General features: G+C 39.8%; 2 protein-coding genes across 16 annotated transcripts in view; one reads left to right on the forward strand and one right to left on the reverse strand.

Moving 5' to 3' along the window:
* LOC135463244 (nucleolin-like) lies at positions 1-17,810 on the forward strand. Its single transcript, XM_064740543.1, has 12 exons — positions 1-76; positions 6,925-6,981; positions 7,606-7,672; positions 9,257-9,619; positions 9,942-10,049; positions 10,353-10,479; positions 12,178-12,308; positions 12,909-13,029; positions 13,786-13,997; positions 14,456-14,612; positions 15,198-15,316; positions 16,594-17,810. Exons 1-12 carry the CDS (start codon positions 44-46, stop codon positions 17,808-17,810), a joined length of 2,712 nt encoding a protein of 903 aa, XP_064596613.1. The 5' UTR covers positions 1-43.
* The window catches only part of LOC135470370 (uncharacterized), a 19,572-nt gene continuing 10,527 nt past the window's right edge, over positions 12,378-21,422 (reverse strand). For 12 of the 15 annotated variants that reach the window (XM_064749394.1, XM_064749367.1, XM_064749291.1 and 9 more), the window contains one exon: positions 19,275-20,382. The gene's annotated coding sequence lies outside the window, so the exon portion shown is untranslated. Of the gene's footprint in view, positions 12,495-15,207; positions 15,244-19,274; positions 20,383-21,422 lie in introns of those variants that run through there. The other 3 variants (XM_064749325.1, XM_064749359.1, XM_064749350.1) reach the window with 3 other exon arrangements.

Consider the following 21,422-nt stretch of genomic DNA (forward strand, 5'->3'; position numbering starts at 1 on the left):
AAGAAAACTCGGAAAGAATAACGCTGACGGAAAAAAACGCAAAATGCCGCGAGGTGCTAGAAAGAAGAAGCCAGTTGTAAGTTTTGTACTATAGAAAGACTACTTTAATCTATGTTGGGGTGCAGTTTTCTTTTACACAAAGCTTGAGTGTGGATTTATCACGGCTTTGGTAGTCATGAGGGAGGAAATCAGTTTGTGTTGTTGTTGTAAAGATCATTATGGTACACATTAGTACGTGCCTTGATCACGTCTAATGCATTAATGCAGAGTAGACTCTGACAAGTATGCCTGGGGTGCAAAATGTATTGTTTGTTCTATTTGCCCTACAATTTACAGGTTTGTTTTTGAGGCTGAACTATAGAAAATAATGGAAATGAAAGTGGAAATAATTTGGTACAACCATGAATTATAGAGGCAATAAAGTGGAAGGAGGAACAACTTAACCAGTCAGCTCAGGGAGTTGGTCAGGCTTACCCATTGTGCCTTTGTAGGCGGAATTAAACTTCCAATGGCCACCCAGCCTTTCATGTGTACCTTTCAGTCTTTCATACTGCACTTCAGACTATGTACTTGAACTGGCCTTAGCATGGTCTGGCTCGAAAAGGATTCCATCATGTGCACTTAGGCCTACTTAAAGTAAAAAGCATTCTGTAAGACGGATCAGAAGCTAGAGACCATGTGATCTCCCTAGTAACAAATGGCGTGGGTAAAGGGAACGGTCCTCTCAGTGTTATTGCATAGGAAAATGTCTATTTTTGAATCAGTGTCAGCGATCTTGTATTGGATTTGTATAATATTCAGCTTTCCAGATAATGGGAGTATTTCTGCAGAGCTTTCGTGATATTATTTTGTACAACTAGGCCTTACTAGCTGCTAGCAAAGTGGCAAAAAGTGACCTTTTCCCCCAATGCTTTAACATTTTGTTTTTAGACACGAAAAGGTATGTGATTACCTGACCTTCAACTTTCGACCCGTCTTAGAGAATTAACTTTAAATTCTGTGCACAACAAAAATGTAGTAAGTGGACATTTTAGTCACATCGATATGACTATTGCATTAGAAGATGGAGAGCAATATTTATTCAGCTATCAGAAACATTTTCTGTTTTTTTCACTACTTTCAAGTCGGCAAAGGTCGATAAAATTATGTTTACAGGGTAGCATTAGATTGTGCCTTTTAACCGGTGGCTGATGCTGACAGGTATGGGTCTATCCGAAATTGGTCATTTTGGAGTTTGATAAAATCACATTTCCTCTCACCTACAATATACAGTTTGCAAAAACAAGATCAGGGAAATATTTAACTGAATGTACCCATGTGGCAATTAAGGGCCCCACAAGCTATTTCTTAACAAGTTTGATTTTAATTACCATTACATTCCTATATTTTGCAAAAGTACAACCAGGTTACATTGATGTGCATGCTTAGTCTCCACTGATTACACTAATTAACATACTATTTGCGATGTGCAACCTGGCACTGAGTACCTTTCACCTCACATGTCAAAAGCTGCTGGGGGGGTGCCTCCGCTGCTCAGTCGGTTAGCGCGCTAGCGTAGCGTAATGACCCAGGAGCCTCTCACCAATGCAGTCGCTGTGAGTTCAAGTCCAGCTCTTGCTGGCTTCTTCTCCGGCCGTAAGTGGGAAGGTCTGCCAGCAACCTGCGGATGCTCGTGGGTTTCCCCCGAGCTCTGCCCGGTTTCCACCCACCATAATGCCGGCCGCCATCGTATGAGTGAAATATTCTTGAGTACGGCGTAAAACACCAATCAAATAAATAGATAAATCAAAAGCTGCTGGTCTTCAAGGGGCAAGAGCATTGACTTGTCACAATGCCGACAGGTTAATCCCCTGTTAAAACAGAGATCAAGTCCTGCTGTGTCAGTGTCGTACATTGATCACTTGTACGATAAGAGCCAGAGTTATTCCTCCTTCTTTTCTACCTCCATGGTACATCTACTAGTCCTCCTGTACACTGAAATGTGTTGAAGTTTACTTGTCACCTGTATGTCAGTTTGTGTTGAGAAACCTAATTGGAGTATAAGTAAATTTGTAGATGAGAGCCTCTGTGATTGTTTTCCCTCTATGCTGTCCTGTAGCATTGCAGGAAACATATTCTCTCTATTCATTTTTGATATATGGGCCATGCCTTTTCTCTTTGATTTTTTGATGTATTCCTGTGTCAATGGATATAGGGTTTATGACACCTTTTTGATTTCATGAGTTCTGCCTTGTAATGGCCTAGAAGGAGGATCACGCATGAGCCGTATTCATTTTTTCATATTATTATCTCATATGGGAATTTGCAGTGGTAGTTTATCTATTTATATGATTGGAGTTTGTTAGATTATTTGGCTTATACAATGGAGGTCATCTTTACGACCTCCATCAGTGGCCGTTGGCATGTGAATAATTGACATAATAGTTAAAGGCAAGTGAGTTCCTTTGACTATTTAGTTATGATATTCAATATTATTGAGGTGTTGTTATTGATTTGTGATGCACGTAATAGCTCAAACTACCAATGTTGAAATGTATATTTATATATTATACATACATTATGCTGTGTATCCCTTTTTCCAGATTGAATTAAAGATTTATGAATTGAAGTTGTTGTATTGTGCCTACTTTAATTCATATAGGTTGTTATACAGTATTCCCATGTTAATTATATAACACTGAAAGAGAGACACATTCCAGTGAATCTCCATAACACTTTATTCACTATGATTGATGATGTTCATATATTTCATGTGGCATATACATGTACCAGGCCTGCAGGAAACATTTTCAGGATTTCACTTTTACAGGATGCATTTCATGATGTTGTTTGGTTGTATCTTCCAGTCAAGTATGGTACAGATACCTGGAACCAACCTACAAACTCGATTAATATTTTTGTTATTATGCCAGCACTGGTTAAAATATGTAAAAGAGTTTGTGTACTTTCTGATTATTTGGTATGAGGGTTATCAATGAATCACGTGTTCCTAAATGAGTCACTTCACCAGGATTATACTGATAAAGGCATCAATGAAATGAGCTCCATCAGTGGAAACTGGAAGCCTGGAAATGAGCTGATGAATATTAACAAGTACATATTCTGACCAAGTCAGAAGAGTACATCATACATGAGATGTGCAAGCATGATTATGCTTGGTGGTACTTGTGCACGCAATCAGATCACCAATGAGACAGAATCAGATGTACCTTTACGCCATTGAGGTACTTTTGTGTGACTGAGGTAGAATGTGTGTTCACTTGGAATATTGCCACGCCTGGCAGTTTGCGATTTCTGCGTGAGACTACTGCATTATGTAGTATTGTCTGTTTGTGGTCACGCAGCTCTTTCAATCAGACCCACATATTCTCTAGTCTGAGCTGGATTTCATAGACATGGCAATCTGGAGGAGTCCCAGTGATGACAGCCTAAGCTGTGGTTGGTTGGTGTTGATTTTACGTTTGCTGTCGCTCATCGTGGGTTGCTGGCCTATAGCTATGGCACGATTCATCACAGAAGACCTGATTGATGCTCATACATACATGTATGTTCTACCACAAAGATGAACAGTGAATTTGTAACAGAATTGTCCATCCTCTTGTTATATATATGAATCTAGCCTCAGTTGTTGGTGGAAGCCATTGGAATCTGAAGGAGAAACTTGTGGGCTTCTACATGCCTAACTTTCATTACGCTTGATTGATGCCGCTGACGTACGTATTATCAAGACAAAAAGTCTTGAAACTAAGTAACAGGATTTGGTACTAGCAGCACAGACTCAGAGATGCCAGAGTATGGATTGACTGAGTGGCGTTATCAGGTGGAAGCTGTTGGTGTATATCTCACCCTAGTGCATGCACACTTGCATCCCTCTGACTGAGGTAGCAGAAAATAAACTGATGTGGAAGTCACGAGACAACAAACTAATACAAAAATCATTGGACATTTTGAATTTACTTGTTTCCTATGGTTGGTGTTGCTATGATAAGTGGTGAAGCGTCTACTGATCAATCCGGTTTAATGTGAATGTGGCTGTCATCTAAATGTGAGCAAAAGATTGATGACAATCTGTAGAATTATCTTCACAATCTTGCGACTGGAAGTATCCTGATGCCTATGGAAATGGCGCGAGAAGCAAGAAATGACTGCAGTTCCTGACACTCCAACTGACACTCCAACTGAGTGGCCTATCTCACACAAAGCTGGATCACTGTGCCTGATGTATAATATTACCAACAGATGGGGCATTTGGACACAGTCAAGTCTTTCGCACACATTTGTACCTACCAGGCTATACTTTATTTGGAATAATAAAGGATCAAACAATATAAAGACATGCAAATGTTTATAAATGTTAAATGACAGTATACAGCTTCGTAAATATATGATATCCTGGAATGCAGTACACATTAAATTCAATGTTCCTCGGTGTACTACGTATGAAATTGTGTGAATATGAGCAAACCGGTTCAAGTGCAACATTGTCCAGACTCCTGTCAGTGGATTTTCTTAATATACGTAAGAAGCATAATTATGTTGTGTGCATACATGTATATATATTTTGTATAAAGTTTATAGTGTAACAGGGACCTCCATTGCTCAGTTGGTTAGTGCGCTAGCACAGCGTAATGACCCAGAAGCCTCTCCCCAATGCAGTCGCTGTGAGTTCAAGTCTAGCTCTTGCTGGCTTTCTCTCCGGCCGTAAGTGGGAAGGTCTGCCAGCAACCTATGGATGATCATGGGTTTTCGACTGGCTCTGCCACGTTTCCTCCCACCATAAGGCTGGTCATAGTTATAAAAGTGAAATATTCTTGAGTACAGCGTAAAACACCATTCAAATAAATAAATCAAATGAACCTTAAAGTGCAGAGGTTCATCAGGTATGGTCAAAGTATGATTTCCTCCACCCATTACACAGTGACTGCATCCATGTAAGTGAAATACTCTTAAGTACTACATAAACCACCAGGCAAATGAATATTTCTTTTATCTGAATGAGGGTTAAGGTCATACTCAAAACTATTTCACTTACTATATCGGTGCATTTTCAGTCAGGTTAATGAGTGAAGGAGACCTAGCTGATTCCCTATTGCTGATGTACTTTTAAACCCTTTCAACATCAGATAACATACTGACCAGGAAGTCGTTTTAGACTGGGTCTCGTATTGATGACATCTGATCACTGACCATTCCAAAGTAGTTGTAATGTCAGCAACATTTCTGGAGCTGGTTTTGCATACAGTAATTGCATCACCATAGTATAAACTGATTTTGGTGTAACTAAAATTGGCCTTACATGATGCTCAGTTGAAATGTGATTTTCCTAAAAGTATACTTGAAGCCCAGGCACATGTTATAGCTGTTTTAGCACATGTATTTATCCATGTGCCTGCCGTTCATGGAAAGCTCTGTCAGCAACGTGTGGATGGTTGTGGGTTTTCCCCAAACTCTACATGTTTCCTCGTACCATAATGCTTAGCGCCATCATATATGTGCAATATTCCTGAAGTATTCTATAGCGAAAACACTAACAAATAAATAAATGAATCGTGCATGTGCCTTCATCAATCTGGGCACTGTTCCTCTGTAGGTTTATTAAGATGGCTGTATCTACATGTACCATGGACACAAGTGTTTGAGGCACAACTCAGCCAACATTGGAACAATGCCCAGTTTCATTCTAGCACCGGTAATAACATACTGAACAGCAGACTGGCTCGCCAGGTGTCTCAATCACTACAAAGAAGGTGTCTTTATTACACTATTGCCTCAATTTTTTCACATGTGAAACAACAACTTTCAGTGCAGTTTATGGATAATTGTAATTTGATTTTGGGGAAAAAATATGTTGAATTGGTTGGTTTCAGGGCTTGACAAAAGTATCATTTTATCAGTCAACACAGAGTAATGCCTTCAGAATGTGTTTGACTAAATTCCTTGTAAACGTGTGAAAAGGCTGAGGAATGACTACATGTATATCCCAATCCCCATGGATCACACACCATCTGTGTTTAGGCTGTGGCTTCAAGTTAAGAGGTTTGTCAGGTACCTGAGCATTGTCATACAAGTGACTACTCAATCAGTCAACCATTTGTGTGTGGAATAGACAGATTTATTATTTTATCAGGGTATAGCTTTAATAAAGTCAGTGGGCTTGAGCTACACAAGTTTATTTATTTATTTGATCTATGTTATCAGTCTTTTACACCGTACTCAAGAATATTTCCCTTAGATGCATTATGGTGGGAGGAGACTAAGCAGAGCCCGAGGAAAACCTACGATCATCTGCAGGCTGCTGGCAGACCTTTCCAAATATGGCCGGAGAGGAAGCCAGCTCGAGCTGATTTTGAACTCACAGCGGCCGCATTAGTGGGAGGCTCCTTGGTCATTGCAGCGTGCTGGCTTGCTAACCCCCTCGCCCCCCCCCCCCCCACCTATACAAGAAGTTAAACATTGAATTAGTACTTGTACATGTACATTCCAGTGATATGTTAATCCTTTATAGGGTACATGTATAATTTGGTATGGCTATTTTTTGTGTTGCATGTATTTCACATTGGTAGATGCTGTTGGTTTCTAATGTTATTGCCAGTTTGGTTTGATATTCTACAAGGAGATGTAAATCAGGTACAGAATAAAAAACCAAAGTGTCAATAACATGAGGAACTCAGAGCATGTACTGGTGTGAAATAACAAAATTTTCAAATTGTAATTGTGTTGTATTAGTAGGTTTTAGTTTATGACAATCCTGAGATTTCTGACGTATATAGCCTCAAATATATAGTCCCATATACTCAGTGAAAAAGAAGAATCTGTTTTATTGTCATATAAACTGTGCAGCTCTTGGTTGTAAGTTGTTCATTTCATTCTGATACATATACATGCATAACAAATTCACAAATTCTGCATAATGATTTTATATAGAGAAGTCCAAGGACACTGTCAGAAGATGAAACCCCAGCAGAAGTGGATGACACACAGGTAGGTCTAAGTTAATGTGACTGACCACAGCTATAACAATTGTAAAAAGTCGAGAAAATCCATTCTAAAGCTGAGATAATGTCAACTTGCAATTGTAAGCATCCAGGTCCACCTCTGTCGAAAAGTTTGACAAAACTTTACTTTTATGGTTATCTGGCGGCATCTGACCAGATCTAGTTTTGGTGTGCATACATCGCTTTGAATACTAATGTTGACTGTGAGCAACTAATGTTGGCTGTGAGCGCTGATGTCGACTGTGAGCACCGATGTTGACTGTGAGCTCTGATGTAACAACATGGCTGTCAAGTGGCCTTATTCATGTGGCAAGTCAGCAGTGAACTGTGAATGATTGGGTGTAAGCACGTAATAAATCAGTGGATCTGGATACCACTCGATGCTTTAATTTACAGATCTGTAAAACATCCTTAACTCCTTGCAATTGCTGAGTTACCTCAGCACCCGATCAAATGCCCCCAGTTGCTTTGACTTGCCAAAACCCTAATTGCTCCATTTCACAAGGTCGATCTACGTCTGGCTTATTAGACCTACTTTAAAATTTTTCTGGTGTTTCTTGTGTTACAATTCATGTTGAATTGATTTACTCTTCTTATGTTTTATTTACAGCAAACAACTCAGGACACATCTGATGAGATGAAAGATGGTACATCAGCAGAGCAGCAAGATGAATCAGGTATTAACGCTTAAGTTCTTGGTTATGCTAATATGTTGGTGTAATGCTAAGGTGCTGGTAAAGCTGTAATGGCAGAATAGGGTCAGTATTGGCTCTAAGATCGCTTGGCCATGCTTCCAGGTTAACTTCCACATTTGTGAAAGCTATGCTGGGAAGAATGAAACACATTTCCGATCTAAGTCAACACAGATAAAGTGCAAGTCATGACATAGGTTGACGAACAGGATAGAGTTGTACAGGATATGTTGATGGTCAAGCAAAGGTGATCAGGTCAAGACACTGGTCAGGCCTATCTTGATATTTTGATGATCATTCTGGCCAAGTCCTGATCTAGTTAAGGTGATAGTCAGGTTGAAGTGATGTTCTAGGTACAAGTAAGGTGATGATCATTTGGGCTGAAATGCTGTTCAAGATAAGGTGATGATCAGGGACAAGGTTCTGATATAGATGAGGTGATGATAAGGGACGAGGTTCTGATATCGATATTGTGATCATCATACAAGCTGAGGTGCTTATTTAGATAAGGTGATAATTGTTTAGGCTGAAATGCTGTTCTAGATAAGGTGATGATCAGGGACAAGGTTTCGATATAGATGAGGTGATGATCAGGGATGAGGTTCTGATATCGATAAGGTGATCATCATTCAAGCTGAGGTGCTGATTTAGATAAGGTGATCAGGGACAAGGTTCTGATATAGATAAGGTGATGATCATTCAAGCTGAGGTGCTGATTTACATAAGATGATGATCATTTAGGCTGAAATAGATATGGTGATGATCAGGGACAATGTTCTGATATAGATGAGCTGATTATAAGGGACGAGGTTCTGATATCGATATGGTGATCATCATTCAAGCTTAGGTGCTGATATGGTGATGATCATTTAGGCGGAAATGCTGTTCTAGATAAGGTAATGGTCAGGAACAATATTCTGATATAGATAAGGTGATGATCAATCAAGCAGAGATGCTGATTTACATAAGGTGATGCTCATTCAGATATGAATGAGGTGCTGATTCAGATAAAATGATTATTCAAGCCGAGGTGCTGATCTAGATGAGGTGATAATCGTTGAGGCCGAGGTGTCGTTCTAGACAAGGTATTGGTTCAGACTGAATTGCCAATTTAGATAAAACGATGGGTCGGGCTGAGATGCTGATATAGATAAGGTGGTGATAATTAAGGCTGAGGTGCTGTTCTACAGAAGGTGACAGTCTGAGGTGGTGGAGATAAGATGGTGGTCAGGCCAAGGTGCTGGCCTAGATAAGGAATGATCATTCAGAAAATGGTGGTGACCTAGATAAGGTGATAATTATTCAGGCTGAGGTGCTGATCTACATTCAGATAAGGTATTGGTCAGGCTGAGGTACTGATTTAGATAAAATGATGACCCAGATGTTTCAGCTAAATACATGTAGATTGCAAGTCTATGTAGTGCTACATATGTAGATAGATGTATACAAATTACAGTTTATACTACCCAATGAATATCTGTTGAGAAAAGGTTATATACATTTTCTAGGAAATTATGGCAACATTTAATCTAAACTAGTCATTTGTAATAATTTTCCGTATGAATGTAGCTGCTGGTGAGCTTGGAATGGAACACAACATTCCAGAAGATAACCCGGAGAGTGTGGATGGTGATGGAGGAGGTGACATGGTAACAACAGAAAAAAGTACATCAGGAGAGGCAAATGGGGATGCCACAGCTTCAACTGATGACACTATATCAGCTGATGCCATAGCTCCAACCGATGCCATTGTTTCAGCTGATACCACAGCTCCAACCAATGCCACTGTTTCAGCTGATACCACAGCTCCAGCTGATGCCATTGTTTCAGCTGGTACCACAGCTCCAACTGATGCCATTGTTTCATCTGGTACCACAGCTCCAACTGATGCTGAAATGTTGGATGATGCCACATCATCCAACCAAGTAACAGGTAATGCCTTGAATAGTATCATTTGATTTGTAATTCTTCAAATCAACATTGGTATACATGCAGTACTCCTGTAACCTGTGTCTGTATTTGACTTTTACCATAATTGCTCAGGGTGAGGTACATGTAAATAAAGGGTAGTCAGAGTGAGAACATGAGATGGTTAGGATCTTTGGTGTTGAAATTTGTTTGTCTGCTACCATTATTGGTAGATTTGTTAACTGTTATAACATGGCAATACATGTGTCTGATGGAGCTGCATTGAAGGCTGTAGTCATACAAGGCGTATATACAAGGTTTAGTTTGTGTTGTGCTGTTATTTCAGGTGACTCTGGTGTTCAGGAGGAGCAAGGGGAGACAAGCAGTGCTGCCAAACGAAAAGCTGAAAGTAATCAGCAAGTCCGCGTGAAGAAACCAAAAGTAGAAAAACCTGGTAATTTAGCATCCAAACTTAACTTGCTTTAATGACTTGCCTTTTATGTTATTAACTGTAGTCATATTCATGTTTTATTCAGAAGAACTTTATATTTTCTCTGTTATTACCTTAATTAATAAGTCTGCATTGTTTTTCTTCACATAAATCCAGCTTTAAATTTTAACTTATCTGTACAATAATAATAAAGTAATATCAGTAATGTGAAGCTAAGAGAGATGGTGCATTGAGACCTGATTCATGTGTTGTCACTTCTGTGCAGCAGAATACTGTAATACTTACACTATTTTGCAATATTTACAGTCCAGTTCCACATATATGTAGCCAGTGCTCCGGAGGATAGGCTGAAGGATCCGTTGGACAGTCTGTTTAAAGCCAATGATGTAGAGGTGTCAGACGTGGCTGTCTGTGAGGAAAGGACCTGGGTATAGTAAGCATATCTCTGATCATAATTGTAATTGTCACGTGGACTGAATTGTCTCCATTATCTGCAAGAAGTGCACACAATTTATATTGTAATCTATTATCATATAAGACCATCCTCGCTGTACATGCATGTGAACAAGCCTCATCAACGTAGCAAGTTTGAAAAAAAAAAAAAAAAAAAAACACCACATGTAAACCATTATTGGGATTGTTTGATGCCCTATGTAATGAACATACATGTCTCATGTGAAAAATAATTTTTTTTTTATTTTTCTTTAAAGAGAAAAAGCAAAAAACTAGAAGGATATTTCTTCGACTGCTTGAACTGTTCATACAGGGGGCATGCTATATCATAGTTTACAAGTGGCCTGTAAATGTTCTTCCGGGGTATTCCTGGTTCAGGTTGTAGCCTTTGGAGGGGTTGTGCTGGTACCGGTAATTCTGACCCCTATTACAGGTTTACAAAATCACAACAGGATTGTTGTACAATTGGATTCATACTCAGTTCTGACACAAATGGAAATAAATTTAAGCACCACTGGGACTGATCTAGGCATTTGACTGTCGTTGGATTTTATGCTTCAGTTTTGTAATGGTGGCTTAATTTGTAATGGTACCGTATTTATTATAAAGGAAGACAGGAAAAAACATCTCTTGTATGCAAAAAAGACAAAGGGCAAACTTTAAATCCTTCAGTTCTAATCAGCTTAGAGAAAAAAAAATTGTATCATAAGAATTAATTGATTTTAAGCATTGTCTGATGAAATGCCGTCTCCTCATTCCCATAAACCTTCAGCATCCCTAATGAATTTTTAGCTGACTGACATTTGTCATTTAGCAACTGCATGCTGTCTACTTGCTAACATGAACAATAAAAATTGTATAATTTGAACCACTGGGGAGATGAATGCGGTTTGGGTCAGGATGGTATGATACATAATTTTTGATACCGTCGTTGAATATTACACAGCCTGTAAATCAACTGATTTTACCTCAGTGGTGGCCTGCAAACACTGTGTGAAATGGCCCTTTGGCTACATGGAGATAAATCGTTGTAAACAACCACAAAACGATGTCTTATGCAGTTGTTCTGTGTTATCATATGTCACCTCATGGAGTGAATGGGTAAAGGCTATGTCACAGCTTAGGCTGTGCAATCTGATAGCAACATGTTTGATTGGATAAAATTCTCAAGATGGCTAACTTGACTCACACCAGCCATTTGTGCAGTACTGTTATTTTGTTCTACATGCTATTCGATGAAATCTCATTAATATAATAAAGTATCATACTTTTTAGAAAACTTGACTCTCCTGTTTTCCATTGAAATATATTTTAACCAGTTGCTGTCTTGTCCTTTAAGCTCCAAATATTACCCCTTGTCTCATCAGCAAATTCTGCTACTTCATTTTGTAAGATACAGTATTGAGGAAATTTTTAAAATTCCTTTTTAGCCATTAACCTTGGTTTTACACTATCTTTCACAAACCTTATCACCTTCGTCAACGTCATCATAAACTTTTTCATGGTTCAAACAAAACAATGTATCTGGTTCCTTGTACAATTTTGCATAGTCACGAACAAGCTGTATGTATAAGGCACATTGTATGTGATGGTGACTGTGTACTCACTGTACACTAGCACATTGTATGTGATGGTGACTGTGTACTCACTGTACACTATGCTTGTTCTGATTGGTTAGCTATGGACTGGCATCATTAGCCCACAGAGACGACAAGGAGAAGGTGTTACAACTGAACGGTCAGACCGTGGACAACAGACTTATCATGGTGGAGGTTATTCCTGAGCCAGAGTTTGACAAGTTAGAAGGACGTAAGTCATGTGACCATGTTGTTGTGAAGTATGAAGTATAGAGCTGTATTACCTCTCATCCCACATCAACAAAATACTTCCCTTTTCATATGACAGCATCAGTCACATGGGGGACGTGCAAAGTCCTGTATCCTGCAGCTGGTGTCGTATGTGTCTGCTGACTAGGTTAACTCCCTTTGCTTGGTTCTGAAAGCAATAGACACTGAGCAATTTGCCTATTCGTCAGTTTCTTTCACTGAATTGATGGGTTATTGCAGTTACATGGTCACTCAGTGATAAGATACAGATATACATGTATATGGTGTCAGTAACCCTCATATTGAACGAGGCATAATAGTATACTTTCTGCAAATATATATTTATTTATTTGATTGGTGTTTTACGCCATACTCAAGAATATTTCGCTTATACGACAACGGCCAGCATTATGGTGGGTGGAAATCGGGCAGAGCCCTGGGGAAACCCACAACCATGCGCAGGCTGCTGCAAGACCTTCTCACGTTCAATCAATTCAAATGTTATCCTTAAAGTTTGTCAGAATTAAAGATGTATGTCATGCAATTGTTCAGTTTTAAGGCATATTATTTTGACATGTTGTAGCTGATGAGTGTATACTGGTGGTAAGGAATATTGGGAAAACCACTGCAGATGAGAGTTTGATGGAGTTTTTCCCTGGCGTAATAGACATGCGAGTTCCAGAGAGTAATGGAAAGAATCGTGGGTAAGTTATGGCAACATCAGCTGTAAGTATATGTAATTAGAATTGCCCTTACAGGCTGAGGAAATCAATGGCTCCTTCCAGAAATCCTCAGACTCATGGCTAATGGGTTGACAGGTTGGAATCCAGCTCTGCTGTAGAGTGTAAAACAGTGAAGCGAAATGAAGAGCTGGGGCCACTTTCACAAAACTTCGTAAATCATTTTTTTGCAACTTTTCTTGTAAATGGCTCTCCCTTATGGCAGTGTGACCCAGATGACATCTTTTACAAAAAAAAGTTATGAGAAATGTGGCTAACAAAGTTTTGTGTAAGTGGTCTGAGATATGTTATTGATCCAGTTTATAAGTAAATTGTAGCATCGTCATATGAAGTAAATGTGGAGCTGAAGCTTTGAATTTATGTGTCTTCCACAGCCAAGCTCTTTGGTAGCCTTGCTACCAAATCTGTTTATTGAAGTGTATTAATTTATGCTGACAATTGACTTTGTGCACTGATAAGTTTGCACCTGATGTGTACAGGGGGTCCTGGCAAAGTCATACCAAGACTCAAAAGGTGGACACCTACCCTTCTTTTATCAGCACATTGCAGTGGTTGGTATGGTGTCAGCGTGCTGTGGATGCACATCCGTTTTGCACCAATGTGTATCATTTTTAGTAGCAAATGACCACTGACTTTAGGAAATGGAACACTTTCTGACAATAACTACAATGCTCTTTCTTAAGGATACAAAGTTGATCTTGTTCTGTGTGCTTTTTCCAGTTTTGCGTTCCTTCAGTTTTCATCCAAAGAGGAAGTGGACAATATGATAGAAACAAAACATGAAAAGGAACTCGATGGGCGTAAGTTACGTCTGAGTAAATTCATGCCACGTGAAGAAGCCGAGCCTGCCACATCTCACCCAACGGTCCCGGAGATACTGGTCAATGCCATTACCAAGCTGCAGGCTGGGGTAGAAGCAGAGGTCGAGGAAGGTAAGCAGTGGTCAACCAGCCTTATATCTAGACCCTAAACTTTTCCTGAAGTCACATTGAGTGTGAGATTTACAGTCCCAGATGTCATACTGGTATCCCACATGTTGCTTTACATTTTTATTTACATTCATTACGTAAATTGCCATGTTAAAGATACCAAAAAAATTGACCAATTGAACAATAACAGACAGAGAAAGGGACTTTAAACATAGCCAGCTGTTTCTCTCACCCCAAAATATTAATTGATGGATTTAAAACCTTTTTATATTTTCACTGGTAACAATTTAACTTTCCAGGAGTTCTCCTAATTCAACAAAATTCCACGAGACCTCATTTAGACTTGAGACTTGTATTAGTTTAAGATGCAGCAGTGCTTGTCATGCAGTTCTGATAGGTTTTCATGGGTACAGCTTTGCAGTTTGTGTAATAAAGACCTTTTGTGTTGTTGTTATTGACAGCTGAAGAGCTTGAGGATATCAGTGACCTGCCAAAAACCAAGGTGTTATCTATTGGCAACCTGAACCCAGAGACTACTGATGTAACACTTCTTGCCAAGTTCCCAAAGTGCTATGATGCCAAGGTCCTCAAAGGCAAGAGAACAAAACAGCCAACAGGGTAAGAAGGACTTAAAATAGTACATGCACCTACAGGTCAAAACAGGTTGAGGTGATGAGGATTACATCTGTAAGCCTTGGAGGCTATACTGGAGATTAAGTGGAAGAAATTTGATCACTGAAAATCCAATTGAATTTATGGTATTATTTTAGAATATCCCAAATATTTAACATAGAAAAAAATCACCCTTGTCTGTGCACATGTTACCGTTCAAAATCAATGACAAAGTTCCAAAAATTTATAGAGTTATAACTTTATCAAACTTTGGAATCATTTTACCACTATAAATAGTATTGGTACATGTCTGATATTTACTAGAAGACAATAATTTGGGCTATTCTGAGCAAATACAGAAAATTTGAGTTGATTTGATTAGCGAATATGGAGTTTTTGCTGAAAGTATGGCCTGTTTAAACTTGATGTAAGAACACAGTGCTGATATGCGCATTGAAAGTGGCGATATTGTGTTTATAGGTTTTCTCTTAGTTTATCCGCCTCATGTTACCTCTGGAGCTCATGGGTATGGGTACATACATGTAATTAAATCATTTTTAATTTAACAGTTTCAAAATTGACATATTTCAGGTTTGGTTACCTGGAGTTCAGATCTGTGAAAGACGCTACAAGAGCCCTGAAAAAGATGAAGAATAAGATGATTGACGGCAACCTGATAACATTAGACTATGCTGATGAGATAGAAGCAGGTAAATCTAAGCACCAAGCACAAAATAGTAACACTTGAATACATCTAAATGCCCACACTGGCTAAAACTTAAAACACTAGCTCTCTGCAACTATCATGTCCTTGATCAATGAGGTTGCATGCATGCTGTTGCTCATTTGGCAGCATCTTTTAGACAGGAGGATTGTCAGCTAGCTCTGGCAGGTGTGGTTTCCTTCAACCATAAATTATAACTCTGACTTCCATCATAAACGCAGACTGTAATTCTTCAAACTTTTGCACGTTTGCAAGATGTTTATTCCAGCAAATTATTCTGTGTATGCTGATAAAATTATACTTTTTGTGAAGCCCTGGAATTGGCCAATCCAACCCATATAGTCATGTCTCCAAAATCAAACTAAAAGCATGCATAACATTAAGTTGCACTTAAAGTTGCTCTATTATATGCGAAACGTTTGAGGAATTAGGGTAACTGAAAAAAGTTTAGTATGGCGTTAACCATTAGTCATATTAATGAATAATACATTTAATGTTTTCTTTACTCATTAACGTGATGGCTGTCGTAGGGTTAAGAAATTGTTGTTCTGTGTCAAACATTATTCAGATAAGCGTATAAATAAATAATACATTTCAATGATTCCAAGGATTAAAGAACGATCACCAAAGTCACAGGTGTCGAGAAAAACTACATCATATCGATCAGACTGCACTCAGCTGTACAAATCAACAGCTGCAGTTAAATTTGGGATGCATTTTTTAAATAAAAAAATTGGATGCACCAATCAAATAAATAAAGATATAACACCTGATATGATGTCCCATAATGTCAGCCATGACTAAGTTGCTCTTTTTTCCCCCCAAGTCTGGGAGTTCTATTGATTTTAGAAAGTGTTTTGAGAGGTATTTGGAAGGTATGATGATATCATGCTGGGAAAATGTAAATTTTTGCACCAAAAGTAATATCTCTGACATTTATTTAAATGCTCTTTTGTGGTCGAATGTTTAGGTCATTTAGAGTAATTGTAGGATCAGGCATTTGAATTCACTCATGTCATGTTATTGTAAAGTGTGTGTTAAACTGGTACGAATTTGAGAGCGCAATCCTGTGTAAAAACTGATTAAATTCTTTGTCTTTGTGAACCATGAAATTGGTTAAAAGTATAGTGTTTCTGCACGTATTTACACTCAAACTTGCCTATCAACATTTTTTGTCAAATTTTATCTTATCATTCTTAATATACTTTTTTTAAAAATAACTAGTCTTTACGAGCAGAATTCTAATGTTTGTTATTCTGACAGGCTTCCACAAAAAGAAAGCTCAAAGACTAGCTAAGAAACAGGAGGGCTACTACTCTAGCCTGGATTACTCTGGCCGGGAATGGACGGACTGGGCAGCCATGGAGGAGTACGGCAGTGCTCGGGAACGCCTTGCTAGGGAACGCTTCATGAGAGAGCAGGACATACGCTTTGGCCCAGGTCCAGAAATGAGAAATCCCATGGATTACCCCATGGGCGGCATGGGGGGAGGCTACTGGGGGGGTGATGGGGATTATGGAGGGGATGTACGCTGGTATGGAGATGGCGGTGGTTATGGTGGAGGCTATGGTGGAGACGGGGGCTACACTGGTGGATATGGCGGGGGATATAATGATGATATTGGTTATAACGAGGGTGGTAGATTCAATAGAGGCAGGAGGGGAGGGGGTTACAACAGGGGAAGCGGTGGTAGAGGTGGGGGTTACAACAGGGGTGGCAACTTTAATAGGGGAGGAAGTGGGAAGTTCAACAGGGATGGAGGGGGTGTACCTGACAGGAGTGGAGGCTTTAATAGAGGTGGAGGCTACAGTAGGGGTGGTGGTGGTAGAGGAGGGGGGCTCTCGAGAGGAAGAGAGGGCGGTGCTGGCTACAGTATGGATGGCAGTTATGGAAGTGATGGCAGTCAGGGAAAGGGCTGGAAAACTGGAGGTGGAGGTGCAGTTGTTGGAGGTGGAGGTTCAGGCATTGAAGGTGGCGTTGGTGCAGGTGTTGGAGGTGCAGGTGCAGGAGGTACAGGTGTAGGTGAGGCAGGTATGGGAAGTGCAGGTGGTGGGACAGTTGGAGGTCAGAAGAAAGGTTGGGTTGATGGGAATGGAGAAGCTGAGAGTAAAACTGGAGAGGTTGGTAACAGTGGGAGTTGGGGTGGTGGGGGGACAGGCTCAGTTGAGGGAGCAGGTTGGGGGGGTGGGTCTGTCTGGGGAGGCAGTGCTGTGTATGCCACAGGGATGGGGTCCATGGCCGCTAAAGGGGCTTACACTGGAGCAGGATATTCTGGTGCAGGATACTCTGGAGAAGGATACTCTGGAACAGGATATTCTGGGAGTGGATCTCAAATGGACTATAGTAACACAGGGTATGGAGAGGGCACACAGCAGGCTTACGACCAGTTCTATAATGCATACTATCAGCAGAGTGGAACAAGTACAGATACTACAACCAGCACAGGGCAGACAACATGGTCAGGCTATGTAGGCCAGTGAGTCAGATGCCCTATGCAGTCCAATATCTGTCCTCCTTATCTCAGACACATTGTGCTACAATAAGATTTGTTGATTGCACAAAAAAAGATGAAAAGACAACTGTCTTTACATTCCTTTACATTCTTGCATACATTACTACTGATTACCACTCTGAGAGGTATATTTGACTTGGAAAAAAAAGCATCAATAGTTTGATTGTAACACAACATTCATCATTGCCATCTGATGTGTAGTTAGGGGATTTTGTATCAACAAAAGCATATGCTAGTTTTGTTTCTTTAATGATTTTCACAATTCAAAGATTCTTAGAAGAGATTTAATATGAAAGTGAGAAACTAGCAATATGGTCTATCTGCTACATGTTTGTGTTATATTTCGGGATTAAGTCTGGATTGTTTTTAATGACATCAATAATGTTTCAAGTTTATAAAAGTGTTTGTGACTATCATCACCATTTGTCAGTGTGCTTTCATTAACATCTGTGTTTTGTTCTATAGCGGTGCTACACTTGGAGCAAAGATATGCTGGGTTGGAAAATCTTAGTCTTCAAAGATTTTATCTGTGAATGACTTACATACCTAATGAGTAGAAATGTACATACTAAATCCTCAACCTTTTGTGTATTTGTACTCCAAATGCAATTGTTCCATCAAATTCTCACCACTCTAAAGGGGAAGTTTCTGCCATTTCTCATGCATAGCAGCTTCCAATTGGACCAGATCATGTGCAGGTGGATCCCTTGATTGCACATGATGACATCTGGCCCAGTTGGGGGCTGCCGTGCATGAGAAAAGGCAGCGAGATCCCCTTTAGAGTTTCAGGAGGCTGGCAGGTGGTATGAGGAGAAAGCTGACGCTGTCTTCCAGACTCACAGTAGATACACCTGATATTGATGTAAGACACTAGAGATAAGTAATTTCACCCACTGTGTCCACACTGCTCACTTCAGAACCATAAAATTGTTTCGCATTTAAACCAGTGATGATAGAAATGCATGTGCGTTATCATTAAGCCACGTGGATTCCAATCATTTTGTCGTTTTTCACATTTTACACCCTTTGGACACAGAAGAATATTTACCGCATGTGTACGAAATCACCACAGTGAAAACCAGGAGGGTGCTTAATTAAGTTCTTTGTGGACACATCAATTTAATTTCACTGATTGATGTTTAAACACCTTGGCGAAGAAAATTTCACTCGCCAGCAGTCTGTGTGATGGAAAAAGAAAACGGAAATGTATGTCACATACTTAGCAGACAATGAACTTCCCACCACAACCTGAATCAACCAATAAATGCCTTGAGATATTCAAGTAACAGATACACAAATATGGCACAAAGACACATCCCATAACTCAATTTGATGTTCAACACCTTAAATCCTCAACAAGTCTGACTACATGCACATATATAGTGCACATTTTAGAATATGTTAATGACCACAACTAGAAACTGAACCCATATGTAAAAGTTTTATTCAGGAATTTACAGGGAATTTCAATAGCAAATATTACAGACTGTCTTGAGCAGAACGAATAAATTCTTATGTTGACTTTTGCCGAGGAGAAAGCTAAAACGTGGCTAAAATTTTTATATCGGCCGTATTTTTGTCTCCAGGAAAAAGTGGTATAACTACTGCAACCCTTCCATCAAAGACAAAATGCAGTGACTTGTAAATGACCTTGTGCTGTTCTGTGTTCAGAAGAGTGAATTTATCTACAGTGTTCATGTACACGAGCTGACATAGCATTACATTCAAGTGACCTTTTAAACTCACCATAAGTATGGACTGTCGGTAAATCTTCCATCAAATTCTCCATATCTGATTCAAACTCGCTTCTCACCATTGCCCTCTGACTGGTTTTTTTGCTCTATGGCAAGTGCCAGTTTCCTTTCTTATCGCCTTGTTCTTTTTAATTCCTCTTGCAGATCCAAGCCCAGCTCTCCTCGCACATCATAGCTGTACAAATCCTCACCAGAAAGTAGGTCCCTATCTCTCTTCATCATGCCTGAGTAAAACTCACTTCCAGATATCAGTCCCATGGAATAGTCTTTTGAGTTACATGTATGTCTGTCTCCTGATCCATGTCCAAAACCAGCACCTTCACAAAGGAGTCCTGGTCCATAGCCAGCTTCTGTTTCTCTGTTTCATGGTTTCTTGTCTATAATTAGTACCTCTTCCCATGACCTTCTGTCCAAAATTAGTGTCTCTTCCCATGGTTCTAACTCCATACCTAGTGCCTCTTCCCATGGATCTCTGTCCAAAACTAGTGCCTCTTCCAATGGTTCCAATTCCATAATCAGTGCCTCTTCCCACAGCCCCCTGTCCATAAGTAGAGCCTTTTTCATAACTTGCTCCTCTTCCTGTAATTCTCCTTTCACTGCCCACCCCTCTTCCCAGGTCTTCTTTTCCGTACACCAGTCCTCTACCTCTGCCACGGCTACCGGTGCTGCCAGTTTCTTTGGTGAATGACATGCCTTCTTCCACTTCCCGCCTACTGTACCACCTACTGCCAGAAGGGCCGTCCCTGTCGGGAGTGTAATAGGGCTGGCTTATTTCTGTAATCCTCTCTCCAAAATCAAACAAAACAAAATCTTTATCAACAGAGAGTTATAATAACAGCAAATGAGTGTAACCATGAACAATTAACATGTATGCCTTAACAGTGAGTTGGCCCTGGTTTGTTATGTTTATTTATTTAATATTCATAGTCAAGAATATTTTACTTATACGACGGCGACCAGCATTATGGTGAGAGGAAACCAGACAGAGCCCTGGGAAAATCCATCCATCTTCAGGTTGCTGGCAGACCGGACAGAGAAGGGCTGGACTTGAACTCACAGCGGATTTATTGTACAAGTGGATTAAGGCGTCCTAGTTGAGTACCACAACCTGTTGAGCAGTGAAGATACTTCTTCAAAATTATACTACTTTCCTCAGGCAGAGGCCTAACCCTATCGTCTATGAACTTCTGCTGAAACATCCTGCACATCCTTGTTTGAAGATCTAGAGGCCGCTCATCCAGATTGACCACTTGAAACGAACCTACTAACCTAAGCTGAAACACATTGTTGCTGTTGTTTCATATCTTGGGCAGAAGTGTTTGACTAAGTTGTAAAGTTCAAACCACTGGATTATGTTTGAAGAGAGTTTGTCAATGCTGGTTTGGTATATTTTGTTAGAATTGGCTGAGGAGTCAGTGTGTATTATATTATGGGATGGGTTCTGGTACATAAAATATCTTTTCCATGAAGAATATACCTTGTAGACTTAATCTCTAATGTTTGGTCATGAATTTTTCACAAACAATAATGTCAGCTTCTCTACAAATTTATTTTGTATCCTTATTTTTGGGCTAATCATGAATAATGGGGTTTTTGGGGTCTAACGTCGTACTCAACAATTTTTCAATCATATGACGACAAAGGAATCCTTAGGGTGCATGTAGTGTAATGTGCCTACTTGTTGCTGGACAGATTTCCAACACTCTTTTATCTAGTGCTACTTCACTGAGACGACTTACCGAAGGCAAGTAAGCCACCCCGCCCGAGCCATTATACTCATATGGGTCAACCAGTTCCCTTCATACTGAACGCTCAGCGAGGAAGTT

This window comes from Liolophura sinensis, chromosome 1 (genome assembly GCF_032854445.1).
Source record: "Liolophura sinensis isolate JHLJ2023 chromosome 1, CUHK_Ljap_v2, whole genome shotgun sequence".
In the NCBI taxonomy this organism is placed as follows: Eukaryota; Metazoa; Mollusca; class Polyplacophora; order Chitonida; family Chitonidae; genus Liolophura; species Liolophura sinensis.